General features: G+C 38.4%; 2 protein-coding genes across 2 annotated transcripts in view; one reads left to right on the top strand and one right to left on the bottom strand.

Annotated features, from left to right (window-relative positions):
* The window catches only part of LOC137922426 (NADH dehydrogenase [ubiquinone] flavoprotein 1, mitochondrial-like), a 486,084-nt gene that overhangs the window by 8,651 nt on the left and 452,618 nt on the right, over window positions 1–24,815 (top strand). The window lies entirely within an intron of this gene.
* The window catches only part of LOC137922160 (tribbles homolog 2-like), a 39,395-nt gene continuing 17,087 nt past the window's right edge, over window positions 2,508–24,815 (bottom strand). Inside the window, exons 4-5 of the mRNA XM_068765058.1 lie at window positions 5,343–5,534; window positions 2,508–3,946 (exon numbers count right to left, since the gene is read on the bottom strand). Coding sequence (XP_068621159.1) covers window positions 3,685–3,946; window positions 5,343–5,534 — 454 coding nt within the window. The 3' untranslated portion in view covers window positions 2,508–3,684. The remainder of the gene's footprint in view (window positions 3,947–5,342; window positions 5,535–24,815) is intronic.

Raw genomic sequence — 24,815 nt, 5'->3', positions numbered from 1 at the left:
ATATTGCTCATTAAATATCTAGTATGCGGAAAATTTATGTTCAAAAAATTTTAGAATCATTATTATAAAATCAAAAAAGAATCTTTAAGGTTCATTGAAGCTCAAAAATTTTATTTATTAATTAGACATTTAATTAATCCGCGATGACCTTGACAGTGTGCATTTTGTAATAAATAAATAGCATAATTAAATGTCAGTAGGAAACATATTTATATGTCAACAGCATATTATATGTATTATGTATGTTAAGTCTCGTTCTCGTCTAAGATCAACAGTTGTTTTGTAGTGTAGGGGCAACATTTCGTCATCGTTAGCGGCGCATCGAAAAGGGGAATTCCACAGAAATAAAATTGTTCATCGAACGATTACAAGCAAGTAAGAATAATAGACACTTTTACTTCGGACTTCGAGTTGTTACTACCTCCTCGTCCTACCGGCCCTAGGAGAATCCCACAGTAATTACCCCGTATTAGCAAATCCAGGTTACATTGTAAATTGACTACAAATCAATTTTGATTTAGTGTATGCCTTTATTGCAATGTTTTATGTAAATAGCTTTGGTGTGTGAAAATGGAGCTTAGTATAAGGAACAATTACTGTAAGACTGCACTTTGCAAATGACAAAAATAGACCGAATTTTGATCGCGTGTAGACAGCATTTGCATTTTCTGATATTCATGATCATACAACTAAAAAAACTAAATCCGTAGACACTATAGATGGCGTTAAATTAAAATAAGTCTTAATATCCGTTGACAAATTCTTTAATTAATTTGAAATATCAAATACCGCCATCGTTGATTCAGCGAATATTTACATCTTTCAAATGAGTTTACTGTTGCGATATGATTACAGTCTTGTCTTGCTACTGCGGGCTGATTTCCGCAACCAAGCGGCACTGCGCTCATTTTGCATTTCATCTTTTGCTCATCAGCCTTTCTCAAGCTAACTCAACTCTTCGAGAAATCGGGGGGGAATCTTGGTGATCTGAGATGGGTAGCCCTGTAGGGTTCTACAGCCATCCACCGACGTAGTATGTGGGCACGCCCTGCACCAAGGACTATTCGTAACATTAAAAAATAATAACAGATGTTTGTTAAAAAGACCATGACCGGTTAGGATCCCTGCCACAAGGCGCTGTCGGAGTCGTGACTGCTGGAGCAGGGTGTTGGAGAGCCGGCTGCTTATGGTAAGTATTCTCTTTTGCTTGTCGACACCCTTCATGGCCCGTTTATTGCTCACTATGTTGACTCTTAGGACGTTTCGATACGAGACATCTGGCCTTATCGGTTGGTAGTTTGTTGAAGGGCTCCAGGCCGTAAACTACCATGCTGAAGCCGCTCCCAGCCAGCTCATCTGCAGCATCGTTGCCTCTGGAGCCGCTATGACCTTTTATCCACTGTAGTGTTACAAGGTTGTTACAACCTACCTCTGTTAGACGTTTGTGGCAGTCATGTATTAACCCAGTGTTAACACTGACTCTTAACGGCTAGTAACACTGCCCTAGTAACAGTTCACCCTTAATTAAATAAGACGGAATATGGAATACAAAGTAATTAAGTCAAAAAAATTAATGACTTAATTTTAGATGTGTTTTAGATTTGCAAAAATAATCATTATTACTAAGTAGCAGATTTCTTGGCAATGATAATTGGCTTATTTTTACGCGTATGCAGGAAGCGTGAAGGTTACTTGCAAATACAGGTATTGACGTCAACTGAATTAAATATATTACGGATGTTATTATTTTTAAAACCAAATAAGAGGAATAAATGTTATTCTGAGATAAAAATGTTTCTTTTATTGATATTCTCTATTGTTTTTTTATTATTCTATATTAAAAAGTATGTGTTCAAATAGAGTTTGTGAACACAAACTTTTTTATCTTTTAATTATACAGCGTTTAAATTATTAACGTATAAATTTTTTCCCTATTTCATTTGTATTAACAGTTTAATTATTTTTATTATTATTGCAGATATTATAGCAATTTATATACAAAAATTGTAATTTTATCTAGCTGTATTTATGCTTTTGTTTGTCTTAGCTAATTATTAAAATGAATTGGTGAGCTAAAACGTCATTACATGTCTTCATGTTAAATAAGAATGTAAAATAATAAATTGATTTTTGTACACCGCTTAGACAAACAAAATCTAACAAATTGTCGATTTTGATACTTCGCTAATTAGTACTCGTTTGTAGTAGTCTTGGTATGTAAAGATATATTTTTTTAAATGAAAGTTATTTTTAAAATTATTCCTTGCCATCCAAGTGTAATATTTTTTTTTTTCGTAAAGACAATTCTATTGAAATTTTTTTTCTTGTTATAGCGTATACATGCATTATATTTACCAAACAACATTTATACTGATTTCGTACAGTTCAAATTTTCACAGATAATAGTTTTAAAGAAAAAAGTAAACCGTTCTTTTTCTTTTGGGTAAGGTTAGGTGTTATTATTGTAATAAAAATACATGCTGTTTATTTTTAATCATTTATTCCCTCTATTATTCTTTCTTTTTTTCTGATAATGTTAAAATATCTTAACTCTATGTACAGTTTGTATAAATTAAAGTAATTAATAGTATAATTTACAGTACACTAGTATTGTACAACTCTTCCAACGGTATGAAAGACTGACTACCTATATTAACGCCACGTTTTCAATGCATCAAAGTACAACGGATTTAGAGAAAGCTGCTGTGTACATAGAAAAAAAAAACGAAAAAAAAACTAATGATATAAAAAAAAAGGAATACAATTTTATGGTACGATAACTTCTGCCGATTTAGATGAAATAATCAAAAATTTGATTAAAAAATAAAAACACCAAGTACCAAACGAAACAATAATTCAGTAAAAGTAAGGATAGGTGCCCGCCGCCTTGACAATAACAAAGAAAATAAATTAATTTTACATTAAATACATGGCACAGACCAAATTCTACGACCGCATTCGGTACATGGTGATGCGAACATAATAAACATAATTTCATTTGCGTCCTAAAAGGATAACAAAATAATAACTCCGCGCGCTCACGTGTGCGCGGCGCGGAACATGATTTACAAAACAAACAATATAATCAAATAACTATGATGGAAGCAACTGATCGCAGCCAGTCGGCGTAACAACGTAATGGCAATCAAATAAACGCTAAATAACATCGGTGGAGATCACAATTACACGATATAACTTTAATTCTTCACATAAATACAAAATATACACACCTAGCCAATTCACGCAACGACAGTAACAACTTCAATGCAATATATCCGTCTATATTGTGAAATTGATATGATGAGTTAGGCTTACAGGAATCATTTGAATCTACACCGGCGCTTGGCTCGCCCTCGTCACGAAGTGACGGTCTCGAGTACGCGATATCAGTCTCACTTCATTACGTTACCACAGCGTTATAAATAGTCGGTCGACGGACCAGCCGCCGCCGCGTCGCTTTGGACCTTAATCACTAAATTAAAGCCTCCGAGGAGACATTTATTTGGCTTGTGTACAACTAACTGAAACACATGCTGTCGCGTGATTTCTGGGCCGACATTTCAGTGAGCGCAACTTCGCGAGCTTTCACTAAAGTTGGGCCGGAATCGCTTTTTATAATTCATAAACACGTTCAGAAGTTCATGTCGAGTATGACTTGACGGAATCTGTTCGCTGTGGTTAGGGTTAGGCGCAGTCATCCAGGTCCAGGTCGGGCACGAGGCGGTCGAGGGAGGCAGCAGCTCTTGGAGGCAGTTCATTACGAGGGTCCCGCGCTAGCCAAGGATGGCGTAGTACGTCGCGAGCGCTTAGGCGTTCACAAGCCTCGCGCCGCAGCAGCGACCGGATGAGACACTTCCCTCGCGACGACAGGCACTCCGGCACCACGAAGTACCCGCGCGAGATCTTGGCGAATAACGAGGCGTGCTCCGAATCGTTGAACGGATACCTGCAACAAAGAAATTTATTTATTAATATTTTGAACTCTAAACACTCGCAGTCGTAACGATCAGTATGAGCGAACGAGGCGCGGATAATGGTGACTGATTAAATGTTTTATTTTGGGTTGTTAAAATTGTTTAATATAAACGTTAAAATTTTTGTATGATTCCCAACAATTTACAATACAATTTTAGAATCAATTAAAGAACTAAATTTGTTACAAAAGTATCTCCACCATAGCGGCGGTTTTCGCCAGAAAACGCATGAATATACATATGTGGATCCAAGACGGTTACATACTAATTTTAATTGGAAAAAAAAATCAACTAAGAACAGAAAGGAGAGAGATTCCTAATGAAGTTAAAGAAAGGTATGTTAGTTAATATTTTGGGAGGACATCGTTTATAGCGATAAGATCATTAACGTCGCGCTGCGTTTTTGTAAAGCTCGGCGGCCGGCGATGTCATTCGCGGAGGGCAGATGCTCGACACAAAAACTCAGGTACGACGGAACCCTTCCGGCGACAGGTGATGCGATTGCGGCCAAATCCCGAGTCTCGATTTAAATTACGGGTGCCGACAAAAAAAAGGAAACAAAGGCTCGGCGCAGGTGCAAGGTGTGTTGGGGGACGGGAGCAACGTCTTCGCCACATGACCGAGACAGGTGCGGGGGAGATTTCTGGAGCCTCATTTATATGTGGGTGATATAATTGTCGACCGTTGGCGCGTAACGGCCGACAGGTGATCATCCCCCGCCGCCAACGGTCGCCGTCGGCAAACGGTAAGTCCCACGCCGCGGCAGGTGAAGACGTCCCCCGACTTCATTTATTCACTTAATTGTACTCACTAACCCATTTGTTGCGACCCGTCCGGCGAATTCCGATGCGACGGAAAGAGCATTTAATAATCTATGTATAAAAACGCATCGCCTTAAACGCAACTATGTAACGGCTCGTTAAATTCCGCAATTTTTCGTAGAGACGGTTAAGATTCTAATGGAGACCGAAAAAGAGAAAATTTAAAAACAACACAACACGTGTCCCTAATTGCTAAACATTTGACGTCACTCAACCAAAAAATAAACGTGTTTAGGATGTATTAAAACTAAAAATATCATGTACCATAAAGTATTAAAATGAAAATGTACTATAACCACAATAATACTAGTCTTTTAGTCTACAAAAATATAGCTTATTTTGGATTTATTGGAAAAAAAATCCTATTAAAATAATACCATTTTTATTAAAGTGACAGGCCAATAGCTTTTGACAGTAGAGAGTTTATCGATGCAATTAATTAATAATAGTATAATTACACGTAAAACATTATATTAAAAGTATACTGTTTTGAAGCTATTGGGGACAATCTAGGGCGACCAAATAAATAAATTAAAGATGTACACACCTTCCCACAAGCATGGTGTACAGTATGACGCCAAGAGACCACATGTCAGCGGCTCGGCCGGAATACGTCCGATGCGCTCGCAGGATCTCAGGCGACACGTAGGCCGGGCATCCTCGCTTGTCCTGTAGCAGATCCTCTTCAGGGTCATCGAGAACGACCGCGTCTTCCAGCGACTCTAACTTCAACGTGGTTCTGTAACAAGGAAAAACATACACTTAGTTTATTGTACTGCGAAAAGATTTCGTTTTTAATTTTTAGTTCACAAATTAAAATATACATAATATTGAATTTATTTTTACAATGGTTTACACTCTTGCCTAAGTGGCATTTGCAAACATCGCAGGTGTGGAGAAGCATGGCGTAGAGTGCGGTTAATCTAAAACCTCTCTTAAGGTAGCGAAACTCGTAGGCTCCCGAGGAGTCACGGCACGGTCCGCTACATACTTATAGATAGCTTAGACGGATGCTCCATATAGACCTAGTCAAAAGCCTCCACGAGAGGACCTCGGCTTGGATAGTCATGCGTCGATAATACCCGTATTGAGTTTGATTAAAAAACAAAGAAAGCCTGCTTGTTGTGAATGCGATTTATAATAAAGTTTTTAAATATATATCTTTCACTTTCTTACAGCATAAATATTTAATTTATGTTTCCAATATTTAGTATTAAATTTGAAAACGTAATACGCAGTGACAAATATTTTTTTTACTTTGCAATTGAAACAGATGATGTCCATTTTGATTTTAATGTTGTTATACGAAATTCACTAGCGCGTGTTTTACAGTAATACGCTAGTTATTTAAAAAAAAGCAGGGAACAACACGGTACAATAAGGATGGCCCGATCACGGGTCATTGACCTATGTCAATCGCGATCGCGACCTATCACACCGCTACCCCTGCACTGGTCCCCAGTTTGTCGTGTCTCTCACTTATTAACGATATTTAATCTGTAAATATATTGCATTGCCATTAATGTCTGTCGTTGTTTTGTGTCGGCCTATCGATATCGATTATTCAGAGTTCAATGAACTCAAAAATTACTGGCACTCATTTCTGGTAAAGTTCCGTAAGCATTGCTTATGTTTAAAAATTAGTTAACCTCTAAACTTTCCTTATGAATACCTTTCGTATGTCTAATAGTAAAATAGTGTCGAAATATGTGACTAAATTTATTGCGAAAATAACGTACCAAATTAGACAAATTCTACATCTCTAGATCTCTCTAGACCATGTATCAAAAGATGTTTGGCCCAATTTCCATGAAGTACCATTTTGGTGAAACATACATTTCAAATAATTTTTTTTAGCCGTTGAGGCCAAAAGGTTTCCAAATTTGCAACACGGACATACTCTTCACTGAGTGGACTGACGACATAGTTGAGTAATTATTAAAAACGTTATAATTTGCATTAAAGTTATCTCATTCTACTGTGTTACCGGATTAGAATTTACTACCAGTACCGCCATCTAGTGAAATAATTTTTAAATTTCGTTAAAACATCCAGAATAGAAGTAAGAGATAAGTGAGGTGGGCACAGGTGAATCGGACAGTAGAGCAGCTGATAACGCGAACAAAGGCGACACCGACGGACGTGTACAAGTTTTGTCATGTAAATAATTGCGTGTCGAACCATGAAGCCGTGACGCAATAGGTTTTGTTTCATCACGGCACGGGTTTCGGGTGCCCCGGCCGTTTCGAAATGCACTCAATGCACACTTCGAGGCGTCAGATCAACTCCGATGTACTAATATCGAACGTACAAAATGATTGGTTATTAATGTAAAAGCTTCAGTGGTGAATGTATAGTTCATTTGTCATATATATAGATTTTTTTTTTCTATTCGAATACGACAGACTACAAATTTCTTGGAGTACATAGTCTGACAGATAGTAAACAATAATTAATTTTAATACTTAGTAATCAGAATTTTGAAAAAGCTTTTTCTCGCTATATTATCGTTATGTTATTTATTATTTTTAAAACGATTGATAATTGCATAGGGTGTTTGTACCATACATTAATTGATAGCAAAAGAGCTATGGATTCATCCCTTTAAAGCTATTAAGCCTGTAAACAATCATCCTGTATACGCAGTGCCAACGTCATATCACCAATAAGGTCACGTTATTGATCTGTGATGTTCACTATAGACATAAATGGGATACCTTAGCGTTTTCCTCTAAGATTTTTGAGCAGTTACAATGTTATATAGTTTACATAAAGCGAAACACCCCTGAAGATTCTAACCTGATAGCTAAAATTGCAAGTCGGTTTCGACAACAAGTTTTTTAATTTCTTGAAATATTCAAGCTCCTCGCTCTTCCACTCGGTACGTAATAAAGGAATGCGAAGTTATAAACAATTTCTTAGAACAAAGCGAACGATGTGTATTGTCAACGATATTTCGCGTAATTGAAGTTAAAACAGGTTATATATAATGTATGACGTAGAAGGGTGAGACACGTTAATTCCGAAGTCGACGCATTAACGCATTGGCTATATTTAGATCGTTAAATATTATTCTAGGGGGAAACGCGGTTCAATTAATGTAACGTGGGTTTTCTATTTAAGTTTCCATTACATCCCCAACAGAAGAGAAACTGGGGCTGTTTCATGTCAAAATACTTTCAAATGACTCGTGTAAATAGCAGATTAGCTACACGTTTTATAGCTATATATAGAAAGTTTTGAAGTATACAGATATACACATCAAATATTATTAATGTCCATTTAAAAAGAGTAATTGTTAAGTTTCCGACCGGCTCTTCACAGCACATCAGTATACCGACCTGACGACCCATTTATAATGTAATAAATAATTAAAGATTCCAAAGTGAGTATGAATTATTTTAATAAAGATGGATTTTGATTTAGAATAATAATAAAAAAAATCAGGTAGCATTTCGCAGATATTAGGTTTGATCGATTTAGAATTGTACATTAGGATAAGTAGCAGTAATTTATCATTAACATATTTACGAAGCGGTCGTGACAATGCGCTGCAGGCGCCCGCTAAAGGTTACTCTCGTTAGCGGTGTCGCAAGCGTCCTTATCAACACAATTATTACGCGCTCGGATTACCCGCAGCGGACATTGTTTAGGACACATTTATTAGTATAACATTACTTCACACAAGAGATCGCTCAGCACGTGCCCATTGTTCAATTGTCCGTGGGAACCTTAATTTCGGTCCTGGGGCGCCCATGGACTCTCGCAATTGATCCTAATTAAAATCCCTTACGAAGGCCGAACGATGTGTGCAGTTGCAATCACGCGTTTCGCAACCACGTAAATAAGTTATACGGTGTCGTAACGTAGGAAGGTTGGCCGGATTTCCGAGCGGCGCGGCCTCGAAGGATTTTCGTCGGGCGAGTAGACGCTGAAACGACGGCGAAAGGACAACCCGCTCCGACCGACACTCGTAGCGCACGCGTCTGTGACATGGATATTAATGATGCGATCTCTGATTGATGACGTCACGCCGTGCAGAAGTCGCGGCCGGGACTGCGGCCGTGTGGGAGCGCCCACAGGCAGCGGGATGCGCCGGTTTCGCAAGCGATTGCTCAACGTAACCCTGAATGTGTCGCAACGAACAATGGCAGGCGCAGATGCAGCGCACATGCATGCACTTCCTGCTCGTATCGCGCCGCTTGCGCAAGCCGCTGCCGATACACCGTCCGCCTCGTGCACCGTTGCGAAATGTCGCGCCCAATCGTCCGCGATGCACAATCCGTCGCATATTCGCCACTTCCTAGCCCTGCGTGACTCATTGGTTTTCGTAAGCGCAGCGCAGGGACACGTGGTGTCGCAACGCTTTGCCTCGCGTTGCTTCACCGAGATGCCGGGATACGTTGGGAAACCATCCCGGCCGCGTCCAATTATACTGCGGCTAGTTGCACAATCGCCCGCCCGCCTGATTGATAACCGAGTGAGCGAGAATCTGCATTATCTAGTGCTAGCGCACTGCGCGCGAGTCGCGTTAACCATCGGGGGCGTTGCGAAACGCGCGGGGGCTCAACGTGTGTCGCGCTCCAGAATTTAGGTCTCGGAGCGGCCACGGGAGCTCGGCTATCGCAGAGATAACGCAAGTTGCGTTTTGAAAGCGAGCGCTGGGCCGCTTGCGAAAACTAATGTGAACATCGGTTGCGAAATTGTTTTAGTTTTAAAATCGAATGCGGCGGGCGATGGGTTGCGGACAGATCGAGTAGCGCAACGGCGCCGCGGGCCGTATTTGGCAGGCGGCGTGTGCGCGCGTGTCACAATGGCGCGGATTATGAGCTCGTTGCGATACGGCGTGTTGCAAGCGCGGGCGGACGTCCAAACGTTCGCTCCTGTGTTGCAACGCGCGTCCAGTGTTCACGGAACACGCCGTTCAATGACCCGCTCACCTTACGCAACGAAGAAAGCGTCCGGATCGTCGCCCGCGAAAAACATCCGAATTCTCATCGATCTCCGTCACGAATTGCCGCAATTACACCGTTACGTGTTGGCGATTGTCGAATCCGAGCGGGCGACTTTCTAACGCGGGGTCGGTGTACGCGGCGGCGTGGCGCAACAATTTCTCCGGTGCGAAGAAAGCGCGACCTCGGTGCTATTTCGCAACCGCGGCTACGCCACCATCGGGAGCGGCAGAAAGCGTTCCGACGCCCGGCCACAGATGGTATTCTCTATGTCTCAAATATTTGCCTTCTGCCGTTGTTTTTTGGACAGGTCTCTTACGGAAGTCCAACTGGTATTTGCATTCCACGGGCTCGAGTCGGCAAGGATCGGAAGGTGTTTAGTCTAAGACCTAATTAGCGAACCCCGAGGGCTGTTGCGGACGCCTCGGTTCAGGCTCAATATATAGCGGACATATTACCACTTCACTGAATTCAGAGACCGCCAGCTCCTAGATCGCTTCACTAGGCAGTCTCGTGCAATCCTTCCGGTACGAAAGAACGACAACACAATTGGGCAAACGCGCGCGTGCTTGCGTAAGTCGCGATAAACGCTCGGGCCCATGTCACCGTCGGTGAAACACTTCCGTTCATTGACTCCTTCCCGATATAACGCCGCGTTTCGAAATACTTTCGCCGTCCGCGACTCACATGTGCGTGGCAGTGTCCGCTGCGTTCGCACCCTCCGTATTTTGGGGTAATTAGAATGGAGAGCTCCGCGTCTGAATGTCGCAAGTGTACGATAGTAATTTCTCTGGTGGGATGTGAAGCGAAGAAACGCCGGGTAAGTGTGGTTGCGTGAGCACTTTCATAACGCGTTGTTACGTTTTCTAGTCGGCACCGTAACGGTTGGGAAACGCGGTAAAAAGCAGCTGGTCCCATATCGCGGATGAGTAATCATCATTAGTCAGTTGAAGTTGGAAAAACGTAACGCACGATTCGTGCGATAGTTGCAATAACTTTCACGTGAACATTTCGTTATACCACCAATTGACTGACAATTCTGTTACACTCAACAGAAATATACAGTTACGTATTGTACAAGTTTAACACTAGATTATATTTGTAAGTCAATGTACCAGTTAGAAGAAATATCCGGCATCTTCCGATTACTTTAACAAGGGTACCTGACTATCTTGTAGCTGCGCTTGCAGGTTTGTGGTATCCAGTGCAGAATCTTAAGGACCCAGCGGCCATGTTCTGCGTACTTACATGTGGCCAGTTACTTTCGTTTGTCACATTTACCTTCATTATAATTATTTGACATTTAAGTCAGCCTTTATCTATACATACGTATAGATAAAGGTTAAAAAGATAAAATCACGCACACAATTACACGTATGAATAAAATAAAAAAAAACTTAGGACAAAAACAAACATTTATTATGTCGATAGCATGAAAGAGGCATTATTGAACGTAAATGGGACTTCGAACATGGTCTCCATTTCAGACATTATATGCCTCTTAGCGGCTATTAGTTCTGCGCAATATTTGACATACCTATTGCCACTTCAACTCGAAAATCCTCTGGGTTATATTGGTTTTTGATTTGATGTAATAATTATCGTATTTTTACGGAGTGATATAAAGGTAATCATAGGTGCGTGTCACCTGGCGGCAGGTGAAGTAAATGCGTGGCAGCTGCGCCGACAGATGCGGTCTGGATGGAAGGATAAAAAGAGCAAGTCTACATCCGCGGCACACGCGTTGTTTAGGCGCGCAATCGCTTCCTCCTCATTATTTGCGGTCGGAAGTGCGAATCGCCCGAGACCCATTGTCCCCGCCTACCGTAAACAAATTCGAAGCGGAATTACTCGGCGTTTACGCATCTGGATCCTGCTTCGCATGTGAAACTCTCCGAAATAGTTTACGGAGTGATAGAACAAAAAGAATATGACTAATAAAGAACTGTTGCGACGATCAACGCAAGAGCTTGCGATATAGCGAACGGTGCATGTTGCCAACTGTATAGCAACGCGGATTGCGGGCGGTTGGTTAACGGTATTGGATCTTGCGCGACCACAACTAAATATGTGGAAAAACATGGCCGAGACAATGGCGCGGTACAATCCTCAACTCAACGAATATATTAAAACTTATCTACATATAACACACAATAGATTATACATGTCTTGATATTGTATCCTGCGATCTGTCGCCTCTAATGAACATTAAGCGATTTTGTGACTGCAGTATATCCAGAAGGAATTTTTATTTCAACCGCTGGGAATTGTCCCTGCGCAAGAATCTTGGTATGGTCCAGAATTCAAGCCCTGTGTAAGTTTTTTGCAAGTCGATTGCTAAAATTAGATTTCTACTTAGAATAGCTTTTTTTGTTTTATTCAGTTGTTAATTTTTAGAATGTTGGCCGGGGTTGTGTGCTCCTTATTTAATTTTGTATTTTGTTCAATTAACCTAATATAAACTTGTATGTAGCTGTTGGCGTTGCCTATTTGAAATAAATACTGCGACCTGTTAAACTCGTTAATAACAGTTCATTTCATAAGTTTGCATAAGAGACGAAACAATTAATGCGTAGGAGATAGACAGCTTACACCGATTGAGACAACCTTTTTTTTTAGCGATAAATAATACATTATTTTTTCTTTAGATAACATAACTTTGGCTATTATATGCAGTCTTAAGACTTTAATTATTGTTGAAACAGAATATTTATATAAATTACGATAGATTAGCGTACAATATTCATTTATTAAATATGAATTTTAAATTAAGAACTATTATACATTATAAACATGCCGGGTTAAAAAAATATGTTATAATATATATTATAAATTGATTGCATGCAAGTTTTCGTGGTTTATCAAACGTTTATGTAAAACAGTTACATTTATACGTAAGTTTCTATTAAAATAGTTATTCAATTAATAATTTATAAATGATTTATTTGGCAACGATTAGACTAATTAATGATTGGCAGTGTAATATAAACATGTCTAGTTCATTTGCAAGCGCTAAAACCTAAAGGAACGGATGACGCAGGACTGTTTCGAAAACGCAAAATAAGCGATGTTGCGATCTCGTCTTGCGAAATACGCTTTACCTCGCGCTTGCAGAAACGCGTGGGACGACAAATAGGTTTAATCTCTGACGATTTGCAATGACACTATTACTTAATTAACGTATTATGTTACGTCACAACACCGCCACGTTACACTACAACTTACGCGAACATCGTAAAATGGAAATGAAGGCAAAAAGTTCGTACTCCAGAACGTAGATTTTTTTTTAAATTTTAACAATACTGTTTTTTGTGCATTGCTTTTAAAATAGGACGATTTAAAAGTAGCGATTTTTTATACAACCTCGTTGTTATCCACGTCAGCAATACATGTATATTTTTTATGTGCCGTTGGATTTTTTTTGTTACCCGATGCTACAATTGTACAGCGCTTTCAATCGAAACATATTGTAGACAGTGACAGCCATTTTTTTTTAATGGAAAAACCAGAATAAAAAAACTCTTAAGATCACAATTTTATCAACATTTCACCCATATCTTATCTTGTAAAAAATTTCACTGCATAATTTTTCAGTAGGCAGTAGACAAATATATGGCACAGATAAAAGAAATTTTGATGTGAACATGTAATTGCTTTTTTTCGTTGTGTGAACCAAATATTGATGAGATAATTTAACATATATAAGAGTACGAATTTTGTTATATTTACGATTATATATTGCCTGTGTGTAATAAAAAATAAACAAATAAATCTAAAATAATTTAACAGTAAAAAAGTCAAATTTAGATATGTTTCGATCTATTGTATTAAATATATATAATATACAGCTATATCGATCGAATTATCGTCGAATACAAATGCCAATTTTTTTGGTAATATGTGTGGTAGCTAAGAGAATGCCATAGGGTCATCATCACCATTTAAGCTGTAGAAGTGAAACGTCTGAACAATGGCCCGGCCCATAGATTTACAAGAGGACCGGTTAGAAGCGGACTGCTTCCAGCGTATTATTTAAAATTTAACAAGTACTTGGTCTTGACTCCAGAACTTTAAGGCCTGTGCGGCCATATATTCTATGCGCTGTATGGCCTGCCCAGTGCAATTTCAGCTTGCCAAATTGCTGGGATATATCAGTGTCATTTGTTTATCTACGAATCGCCTCATTCATTATTCTATAGAAAAATCGCCTGCGTAGTCATAGGATAGAATATAGGGTATAAGTAACTATTTATAAGTTAACTTGTACACAGTTTATGGACTGGTTTTGTTACATGCAGCTTTAGTGCAAGGTGTTGTTTGTATATAAAAAGAATTGACACCAGTGTCGACCGGTCTTTGCGTATATAAGTAAGGACTTGCATATACGCTCCGTTTGTTGTCTAGATGCTTTATTTGGACTGAATACGCATAATGACGACTTATTAATGAAATACGCATGGATCAGTTTAACGTTGATTTATGGTACACAATGATTATATGTAGAGAGGTACATATTAAGCAAATAATTACCTAAATTTGTTAGAAAATTAATAATATTATTATTTAAAATTGTAAAGCAGTTTAGAAAGATCAAAATAATAATTTAATGTGAAGTATACGGCGAGGGATTTCGATTTCAATATTACAAGTCATAAAGCACCGCTTGCAAGAGGTTGTGAATGCGTTCCGCGATCTGTATCTCGGAGTAAAACGGGGCAATGGTAGTAGCCGCGCCGGTGGGGCGACCCCAATGACGTCGCGTTATCGATTCGCGCGATAACGCACGGAAACCCTTAGTTATTATTCAAATTGCACATGAACGTCGTTTAACGCAACTCATACATTGACTCGTAACACCAACCAACGATGTTGCTCGTTAAAGTAACACGGCAATGTACATTTCACACTAGTACATTTTGTTATGTGAATGCAACGACTGGTACCGATGTAAAGAGTTGTTTATCGAAACATATTTCGCCGAGTTTGTAAATAGACCTTATCGTTGCGAATAATAAAATGATTACAAGGAGTCACAAGACGAGAACGGGTTTCTACCGTTACGTTCATTCTGAAAATACGTGTAAACAACCGAGCAAAAGCGATTCGGTCCAAACTGGTTCCCGTATTCACAAAACATTATAACAAAAATCCCCGAACAGTCGATGCGATCAATTTCATTTCTACAAATTATTCACGCGACCACAACAAATCGAAACGAAATATTTTCTAGCTCAAAACATGAAAGTTCATAGGCCTTTTACGTATTGGAATTTCGTATACGTTTGTGTGAATCGAGAACGTGTATCGAATATGATTTGATTGAATTGATAAATAAACAGCGGCCGGACGATGCCCTTGCGAAGTCTCCGAAGACGCGGTGACGAGGCGTGTCGCCTTAGCGGACGCGTATGTGGCACGGGGCAGCGGTACTTTCTCATACCGTTCACTCGGCGAAATGATACCAGGCCAATGAAAGTGCCGATTGTGGCGAACGTCGCTCATGACCACCCGACACCATACCGTCAAAATCGCACTTAAAACAACTGCGCACTCTACATTTTTATAGCTCTACTTTCGAGATGAGATCATAAAAGGATCAATGCTCTGTGCGAATGCCGGACCAATGATGTACTTGTACAGGGTCCACGAACTCGGTCGTTCAACTCGCGGAATTTTTTCTAGACGACAATGATGTAATTCGGAAAGTGCGGAAATTGCAATTTCTAACGCGAGCGATTATGTCATTGCTCACTGCCGAGATGTGCGACGGTGAAAGGTCGCTGAACCTGAGAAACTTCACCTGTTATAGTTAGAAATGGAAGGGTCGGGTGGGTTAGTACCAAAAGAAAGTGCGAAAATAATCAAGTGTTCGTAAAAACAAAATAATGAGTTCAACTTTGAAAATTTAAATCGAGTTGCATTCTTAAATGTCAGTCGATGGGAAGCGATGCTCGCTTGCACAACCCGCGGCGGAAGAGAGTGCGGGCGAAACGGCACATTGCGGTGATGCAATAAAGAAAGTGCGGAACTGAAGTAGGTTTTCTAACGCGGTGAATGTACTCGGCCATTAGCCGTATATCATTTGCGTCGGCAAAGGCTCTAGAGGCGCGGCCGTCGACCCCGCGGGGGAGCGAGGCATTCGCATTCAACTCTATGATAAAATACGCTCTGCTTACAAAATTACGACGCGGAATCACGAATACGCTAAACCACGCCGTCGCCACGGCGGTCGCTCCGTTAGATAACTAGAAAAGTTTGTAAGCAAAGGCTTTAGGAGTAAGCAAACGAGGTCTGGTGATACTCCGAAGCACTGGTTTAAATTGCCAACAGTTGACTATGCGTGTGGATTTAAAAAAAGCAGATATAAAAACGAAGGTGAAAAATTAATAAAAATAGAGGAAAAAAAGTGTGAATAAAGTCAACGAGTCAAGTCCAGAGTGTATGAGATCGGGGGTAGTACGTTGACAATGAATGGCAGAGCACCGTTGTACTTGACCCAGTATCGACACCGTCACGCCTCGGTGCAGCGCTTTAAAAACTGTGTGGTCAGCACCCGCCTCTAAGTCCTCGTGCCAAAATAATTCAGCGAATACTTTAAAACATAACAATAATTGCAAAACGTGACACCGTGACCAAAATAAAATCGAAATGCAAGGATGTGAGAAATTTTCACATGAAAATCATTGATCAGCGGGTGTTACAAAGACATTATGACACCATTGACATTGGTATATTAGATCACTAGGTCAAGGCAAAAAAAAAATAATAAGTATATATGTAATTCAGAGCTATCGGATACGTTTACGTCAATCAAGAAGATATTCAAATCGAGTCTCGCGTCAGAATGTGCTCATGGATACCTCGATGATATCATTGTTTTAATATGAGATAGTTTTCATGTTGAATCATTAGCTATTTCTAGTGAGTAATTATTTTACGTAAATGTGAACATATAAACTATGAATTTGCTAATTTTATTTCTAGACTCACGTATTGTATGTAATAATGTGTATCGTTACTCAAGGCCGTGAATGCACCTGCCTACCGTATGACCATCACACGTGCTAATATTATACGTTTTTAAATCCTAAACATGGCACATAAGATATAAAATCATAAAAAAAATTATAGTGACCTATTCGAAATTTAAAAGAGACGAAATGAGAAATCAAGCGGCTGCAGCGCTTACAGCGGAGGCGATCGCACAGCGCACTCGTAATAATCCAAGTGGGTTAAGGTTCCACCAAGGATTTATTGCGGCAAAACTCCGCTCCAAAACGCCAAGCGTTCGTTACTATGAGCTAACTGCACGCCGCCGGTTCCGCTGCATTTGTACATTACAACCTTTTGTAATTTTAATTTTGTACTTTTACGACACGGATCTATACAGGCGACATATAGTCTGCGGATAAATGAATAATGGAGTTGTACTTTTCACATTTATTTTGGTGACAATTAAAATTCGTATAACAAAAGGCAATTCATTCACCTGCCGAAGTCGCAGAGGGCTGTAAACAGATAAGTCTTTTGTTTAATTAGCGTCAGACACAAACAAAAGTAACTCGATCGTTAGAGACGTCCCTTTGTCCCGGCAGTCGTAGACCGAGCCGAGGACAATTGGAACGTCCTTTGAGAAGCTTTTGAAACTTGCAAGTGCTCACAATTGAGCGCAAAACAAACAGGTTAATAAGTTTCAAAACGATCCAGATGCATTACAAAAGCGGTAGCACACAACCGTTTGGCAACACGGCCGATTGTTTCGCAACTCGCATCGCAGCGTCCGGACCACTCGATTAATTGTTTCTATCGTTCAACATCAACTATTCGATTCTTTTGTTTTAAAACATGAACGCTTTGTGCCCGCTTTCGAGTTCTTGAACAATTTAGAATATTTTTTAAACGGCTCTTCACGGCTCTTACTTACTGTGTTGTTACTACGAGTGCGCGCGGTTCGTTAATGCCTTGCGTTGTTAACAATTAATGTTGGAACTAATTTAAACGTTGCCTTCGAAATTATTGTGCTGTATATATTAATTCAATCGATTAAATTGCACGATTAACTGGCCAAAATTAATAAAATCGGTGTGCTAAAATTTGAGTTTGTAATGTCCCAATACGCGTGAAGAAAACCTGATATACTGAATATGAGAAGTTGTATCCAATTTCGGTTAGCGCTTGTAACCTTTGAGGGTTCCAAATATTGGTATATACTGTTGATGCAATTGACGTCTTGTGCAATGGAGTTTTAAATAAATAATAATAACCTTCGAACGTGTTCGACCTCTAATTGGCTGAATGTAATTCCAGGTTACAAAAATATTAAAGAATGAATATAATCGATTATACTGAAAAGCTTCTTATTAATAGAGGTAGGTGAATATATAGAAGAAGTGGCGCGGGCGGCAGATGTTTGCGATGGCATTGTACTAGACAAAGGCAGGTAAAGGACCATCGCCATGTGCTGCGCGTCACTTTTTCACATGTAGGTAGATTTAAAAAAAAATAATCTGTCCAGATGCCGGAGCACATGCTCACATAAAAACAATGATAACCCAGCAGATGGAAATTTCAAAGTACCGTCAAACTCATTTTCCGATCGGCAAAACATTTGGTTGGGTAGGCATTGTGCAACTACCTAAAAATAATTAAAATGGTTTCCCTTTGTTACAAAAGAGAGAAACGAATCGAATCCCAGTTATCAAAATTAATAACGGCAAAACCAATTTACTCTGATCGCGTAATATCCTGCCCCGCGCGTTTGCTCTGCTCACCAGAGTTTTCAATTGTTTTCCCGCGCGAAAAAGAAAAAATAATAACTGGCCGACTGACTACCTCCTCCCGTTCGCAATTAACGACGTTCTGACGTCCAAGGCGTTTATAGTCGCTGAAGTTGTGCCACACAAAAGGTCCCGGTTAAAAAAAAAACCGGCAAATATTGACCTCGCTGCATATGTCGAAAGGCAAACTCTGCGACTGGTTATAAGTGCATTTGAATAAACATTCGCTCGGCACTAACGAAACTTTGTTGACCTTAGACTGTATCGAATGTCGGCCCGTGCGTCCAGATAGTTGTCATCGGGTGTCTAAACATGGCGACATTGTTCTCCCGTTCGTGGATTGGAAACACTTGCAAGATCTAAAAATCTTTCTGAAGCCAATTTTTTTTTAACACTCAACTTCATCGAATTAATAAATATGTAGATAATGTATACGCTTTTACAATGTGATCCCATATAATGTTTAGAAAGCTTCAATTGCAAAATTTGAAAGAAATTGTCAAATAAAATTTCTATGCTAAATATTACATTGTAGATGATATATTTATTTCATTGTAGATAAAAAAATTTACAAGATTTGTAATTTTCAATTATTTAAAGAAGTATGATGCTGAGTATCTTTCGCTTTTTCTTTTTATGTCTTAGATCGTATGTTGAAAAATAAAGTTTATAAATTTGAATTCGATCTTACGTCTGTTAAGAAGTTATTTATTTTAAAAAATGTGAACACGTTTGCCAGGGTAGGTTAGTGCTTGCGATTGACGACTAAACCTTAAATTGTATAAAATAGTGCGTCTTAAAATAGACATGTCGCCGTAAAGTCAAGGAGTTGTTGCTCATAAAGCTTCGAGGAACCAGATTTACGTACTCGACCACTTGCACATGCAAAGCAAAAGATGTCTTGATAACTTGACGTCGGGGTTTTATTCAGATTGGAAGCACCGCATCGCGTTTATTGTCGTAAGAATGCGAATCTTGAACACGTGCGTCGCAGGTAAGCTGTATTGCATGTGCAACGCATTGTTTCTCAAAAAAAAAGTTGTTTTTCTTCGCGTATAGGTGAATCTTTGCACAATGGCCAGTATATTTCTATAGGAACATCGGTGCGTTTGGATAGTCCATAATGCGTAGGAGACGTTAACAAAGCTCGCATTTGTTCACGGGAACATCTGTCGGGCACGAAGGTGCTTCGGTTCCGAACTACAAAAGAGATTCTACGTCACGTAGCGTACGTAATTGTTGAAAGATTAACCCGATATGAGAGCGGACAATTGATATTGGAACACCTTGACTTTTTTATATTTTCTTTTTTTTTTCATATAAAATACATAAAGGAATTTAGACTGGTTTTATTTTTACCTAAATTGTAAAACATTAAAAATATATACATAAAGATTGGATACAGATATCAAAGTTTTAAAGGATTGAATGTATAGCTTATTTGCTGTATGGTACCCCCATTAAAACTAATTGTTTGAAAAATAATAGACAACGTAATGATTATATAGTGTAAAAGCTTTTAAGAAATTCTAATTACTAAATTTTAAAGTTAATTATTGTTTACTATCTATCCCTGCATACTTAGTACTGTCAGAAGATACTGGCCTGTCGTATTTTGATAGAAAAAATAAAGATTCAGAGTTATCACTTTATACATGATGATTGAATATACGTGTAAAAGCTTTAAAGTTCTTTGCTGACAGATTCAACCCTTTACAATTGTTAAACCACCTACAACCAATCACCCTATATGTATTAAAAAATAATTAATTCACAAAACAACAAAATTTAAATTATAACAAGCAAGGCGAAAATCATAATTGGCGAGTGAAAATAATTGTGCAATATGTAGCAATTATTGCTTCTCGGCCCTAAGCGATGTAGAAAATTATCAAAATAGTGTAATTTTAGTGTCATGATGTTATAAAATTTAAAAACAGAATGCATAAAAAAATCAATTTCTTTTTAAATTATAGTTTTTTTTATGCCAGTTACAATAAAAAGAAAAATTCGAGTTATCTCCATTTTCGAATATAAATATTATATATTTAGAAACATTATATGACATCAAGAGGAGTAGAGGTCCACTCCCTACCTCAACACGGTCATTGGTCTTGAGGTTTATCGCGCATGAGACACCTAGTGTACATCAAAGGTCGCACAATCTCTGTTATCGCGGCTGATAACACCCTAAGGTCGCGTATGCCGCAACAATCCTTATGTACTTTCATGTCTCTATTTACTGTTTTAACTAAATGTACATAAAATATTAAAATTACTTACTCATCTATACCAAAACTATAACTAGTAAAAATTTGTTGAAAAAAAATGGTAATTGAAAATTGTTTGAAAAGTAAAGAAAAACTATAATATATGTATATATACATATATAAAGTGAGAGAGAGAGAGAGAGGAAGATTACATGATTGTTGAAGCAAATTTGCAACTATTAGTTATATAAGCCACATGATTATAATAAATTTAAATATTATACAGTGAAAAAAATTAAATAATTTAGTAAATCTTGAAATAATGTATTTACGAATACGATCGTATCGTTGCGATAGTTTCTCATGGCACTCGAATTTTTTTTTGTAATACAAGGGGAGCAAAACATGATTCTAAAGTACTCTCGACTACCGGATGTAACGGGACCGGAAACGGTCTTTAAAATACAAATAGAACCGCAGAATTAACACGGCAGATGGCCGACATTGTATCGGTCTGAGACAAAAGAAAACAAAATTATTGAATAAAAAAAAACTACGTAAACGCCACATGGTTTTGTGGCACGAGTTAATGGCCATAATCGATAGCCTTAAAATTGGATTAAGTTTTTTATAAGAAGCTACGCCATATTTGTTAAAATTTATTCGTTGATTTAAAATTCTGACTAGTTATATAATAGATTAGCGCCGAAAATATTTTATTTTTTGACATGGTTTGTACTGATGCCCGTGCGGCAGTTGCATATGTAGATTGTCGGCGGGTACGAAAAGGCAAGCCGTGCTCTTATATAGTTTAGACCTATGCTCCATGGAATTACTAGGCTCAAGGGCGTTATCGCCGGAAAAGAATGATCTTTACAAAGTATGACACCTATCAACACAAAACAAATGAAGCTTTAGTAATGCGATTCAAAATAAATATAGAATCATAATCTTAGCCAATACCCACATGAACTACAAATGCGTATAACATTACGAAATCTATTTGCTTCTATGTGATTATATAAACATTTCATTTAAAAGCGCATTTGCAATAAGGAAGCATATCACAGTAATGAAGCGAAGTTAACACTGTAAGATAAATATGATACAAGGGTGAGTATTAATTGTGCGCAATATCGTCTCTGGTTACAATAACAATTGATTTATTGTCTTTAGATTGTAACTGGCGCAAACAAATGCTATTTATATTGGATTGTTGCATCTCTCTCTCTATGTTACCATATATCTTATCTGTTCCAATTGAGGTGTAGTTTTAACGTTCCTATGTTTGCAGAATTTAATGTTTGAATAACGTGTTCGAAATTTAAATATAGCAGCGATATACGCAATTCTTTTTAAGAAACTACAGTAAGTGGTTTTGAATGCAGGCACATTGCGTATGCTTTATTGTTATGGTTAACTCACTGATTAGCAATCATTTTCCATCATTAAACTTTACGACCGTCTGGAATGAAATTATTGGTGCTGCAGGAAGATAGAAAGCATAATATCAGATAGGACGCCAATTGCAAATTACTCTCTGGACGTTTCAAGAGAAAATAATACGTAATTTGTGCGTGAGTAATATATGAATGTGCTAAAATAAATTATTGTGAAACATTGATTTTGTACGACAAGCACAAATCACGTGCGTGCACAAAAACGCTTTGTGGCTGTGTAAAAAGATGTGCTAACTTCGCAAATTGGGCGATCATTATCGACGGAAAGTCACGTCAATGGTCTAAGACAAAATAAACAATTCATATCGTACATCTTTTGAATCACGTATCACGAACTAACTAAAATATACAGTAGTTTGAAATTATTAACGTTACATATGAACACAAATTTAAAGAGGCAAAATTTGAAATTGGAAAAAAATCAATGAAAAAGAACATTGAGAATTCAGCGGGAAAACATGTCGTTTTTTTTAATAAAGGATTTTATTTCGTCATCGAACGAAGCGTTGAAAATTTAAATTTGGAATCACGCTCGATCCTGGTTGGACGAGGCGGTCGAACGCGGAAGTGTGGCGTTTGCGCAACTGACATTGAACTGCTCCGTCTGAGGCCAAGCGCCGGATTCTCATATAAAGATAATAGCGTGTGTTAAAGCAACTGATCTAATAAATAAACCAGTTAATTTTCCTCGTTTGACGTATGACTTATCGAAATGATTTAAGAGGAAAAACCGCGCATTCCAAACGCAAACATTTCCATGGTAGTCCCATTTCTCGGTAACAGGATGTTGTGTGTTATAAACAATGCGTTTGCGGAAGTGTAACGTCGCTATCGTTTGTGAAACTAATGTTGTGAAATACATTTCCTCACATAAATTTTTATTTTTCCATTACACTGTCGAACTGGTCACTATTTTAAAAAGTAAAATAGAACACTCTTCCATTGTTGATTTTGGCATTTTATTGTTATAAACTAAACAAAAATAATTCGTCGACATACGTTTACTGCACAATAATTACACAAGGCGATTGCTGGTGGTGAATAGACTATTTTTATGCAAAAAACTTATATACATTCTATTTAGTTATTATAACTTCTGGCAGTACAGTTAACAGAGACAGATAGGAAACAATAATTATTTTAATTATGTAATAATTAGAATTTGAAAACGCTTTTCCTTACTAGAGAGTACTATATACTCATCGCTTCAAAGTTTTCTCACCTTATATATAAATTTTCATAATATTTCGTAATGATTAAGAATACTTTAGTCATTTACTTATGTAAATGTTCCATAAATAGTAATGTTTTAAAATTAATTAAAAAAAATAAATAATTGTCTGATGAAATCCTGAAATGTATTCGATATGTTTTCCGCTAGAGATGACGCGTCATTCGCACAATCGCAAGTGGAGGTGATAATTACATCATATGTGTATATACAGAGTCACCTTGTCTGTCGCTACGCTGAAAGGTTAACTCGAGGATATTGTATGCTAAATTCAATTTGCTAACCACTTCAATATTTACCAGTATAATAAATTCGTAGAAATTTATAAGACCTGTTTGAGTTAAGTCCAAAATGTTCCCACAGATCTCACCCGGGATTCAAATACACAATACGTATACTAATCATAGTAACAAACAGTGACGAAGTTGGTGTCCGATTTTCGTGTCGGAAATAGGTTAAAGGGTTTGTTTACACTGACTGGTAAGTGGATGGGCAGGTAAGTGATTGACGAAAGTAAGAGGTGTATTGAAGAGCTGTAGCGGATGCGTAAGCGGGTAAGAGCGCTCGAAATGTACAAACATCGACATGGTCGGTTTTTAGCCTGGATAGTACCACGTCGAAAAGGGTTTCCACTGGGAGAAAAGTTTCTGGTGATAACGAATGACGATGGTGATATTGACGCATAATCCGAAATTCGAGTACGTTTTTCAAGATGGTGCGGAGTTAGAATGTAACGGATGTGATTGAAATGTTGGTGGCGGTATCTAGAGTGAATTTGGTAAAAAGGCGGGTAGACGGTTTGCTGGTGCGAGCGTCGAGTCAAGCGAGCGCAGCGGCCGTGTCGGACGTCCTTGGCCACGGCAATGCTATCGATACGAGCCGTCAGGCCCGTCGGTGCGTAACAGCTTCCGCGTGCCGCTGACGTCATCACCGGCCGTACAACCACAATCAATAACGAGCCCACCTGAGCCGCGTCACACCGCATCCTTAGGGCGGCTCTGACGTCAGAGGTCCGATCAATGAGCGCAGCCCTTACGAAATTCGACGCGTTAAAATCGCTCCTAATGAAGTGTAAACATCCCGCCCGTGAACCCGAAAACTTTACGGAGAGTTGGACAAACTTTATACAACTCCATTAACGCACTAACTAATTATATATATACAAACTTATAATCTATACATAAACAAATGAACATCCAAATGTGTTGCTATGCGAAAAGTCGAAGATAACTAACTAGACAAATTCGCTAGTACATTTTTTTACATATTTGTTCAAGCACGAAGATCATTGAAATACGTATTATTTTCATTTGTTTCTATCACGCTGCGAAATAAATGAATAAAAATGTTTGTTTTATAATCCAAGAGTGTCGATGAATCCGTGTTTAGA

Source organism: Battus philenor, unplaced genomic scaffold (genome assembly GCF_028537555.1).
Source record: "Battus philenor isolate CCGP_79_NKW_IND1 unplaced genomic scaffold, ilBatPhil1.0.hap1 SCAF_2, whole genome shotgun sequence".
Lineage (NCBI taxonomy): Eukaryota > Metazoa > Arthropoda > Insecta > Lepidoptera > Papilionidae > Battus > Battus philenor.
Note: the sequence above shows the minus strand (reverse complement) of the source record. Positions and strands in the feature narration are given on the sequence as shown.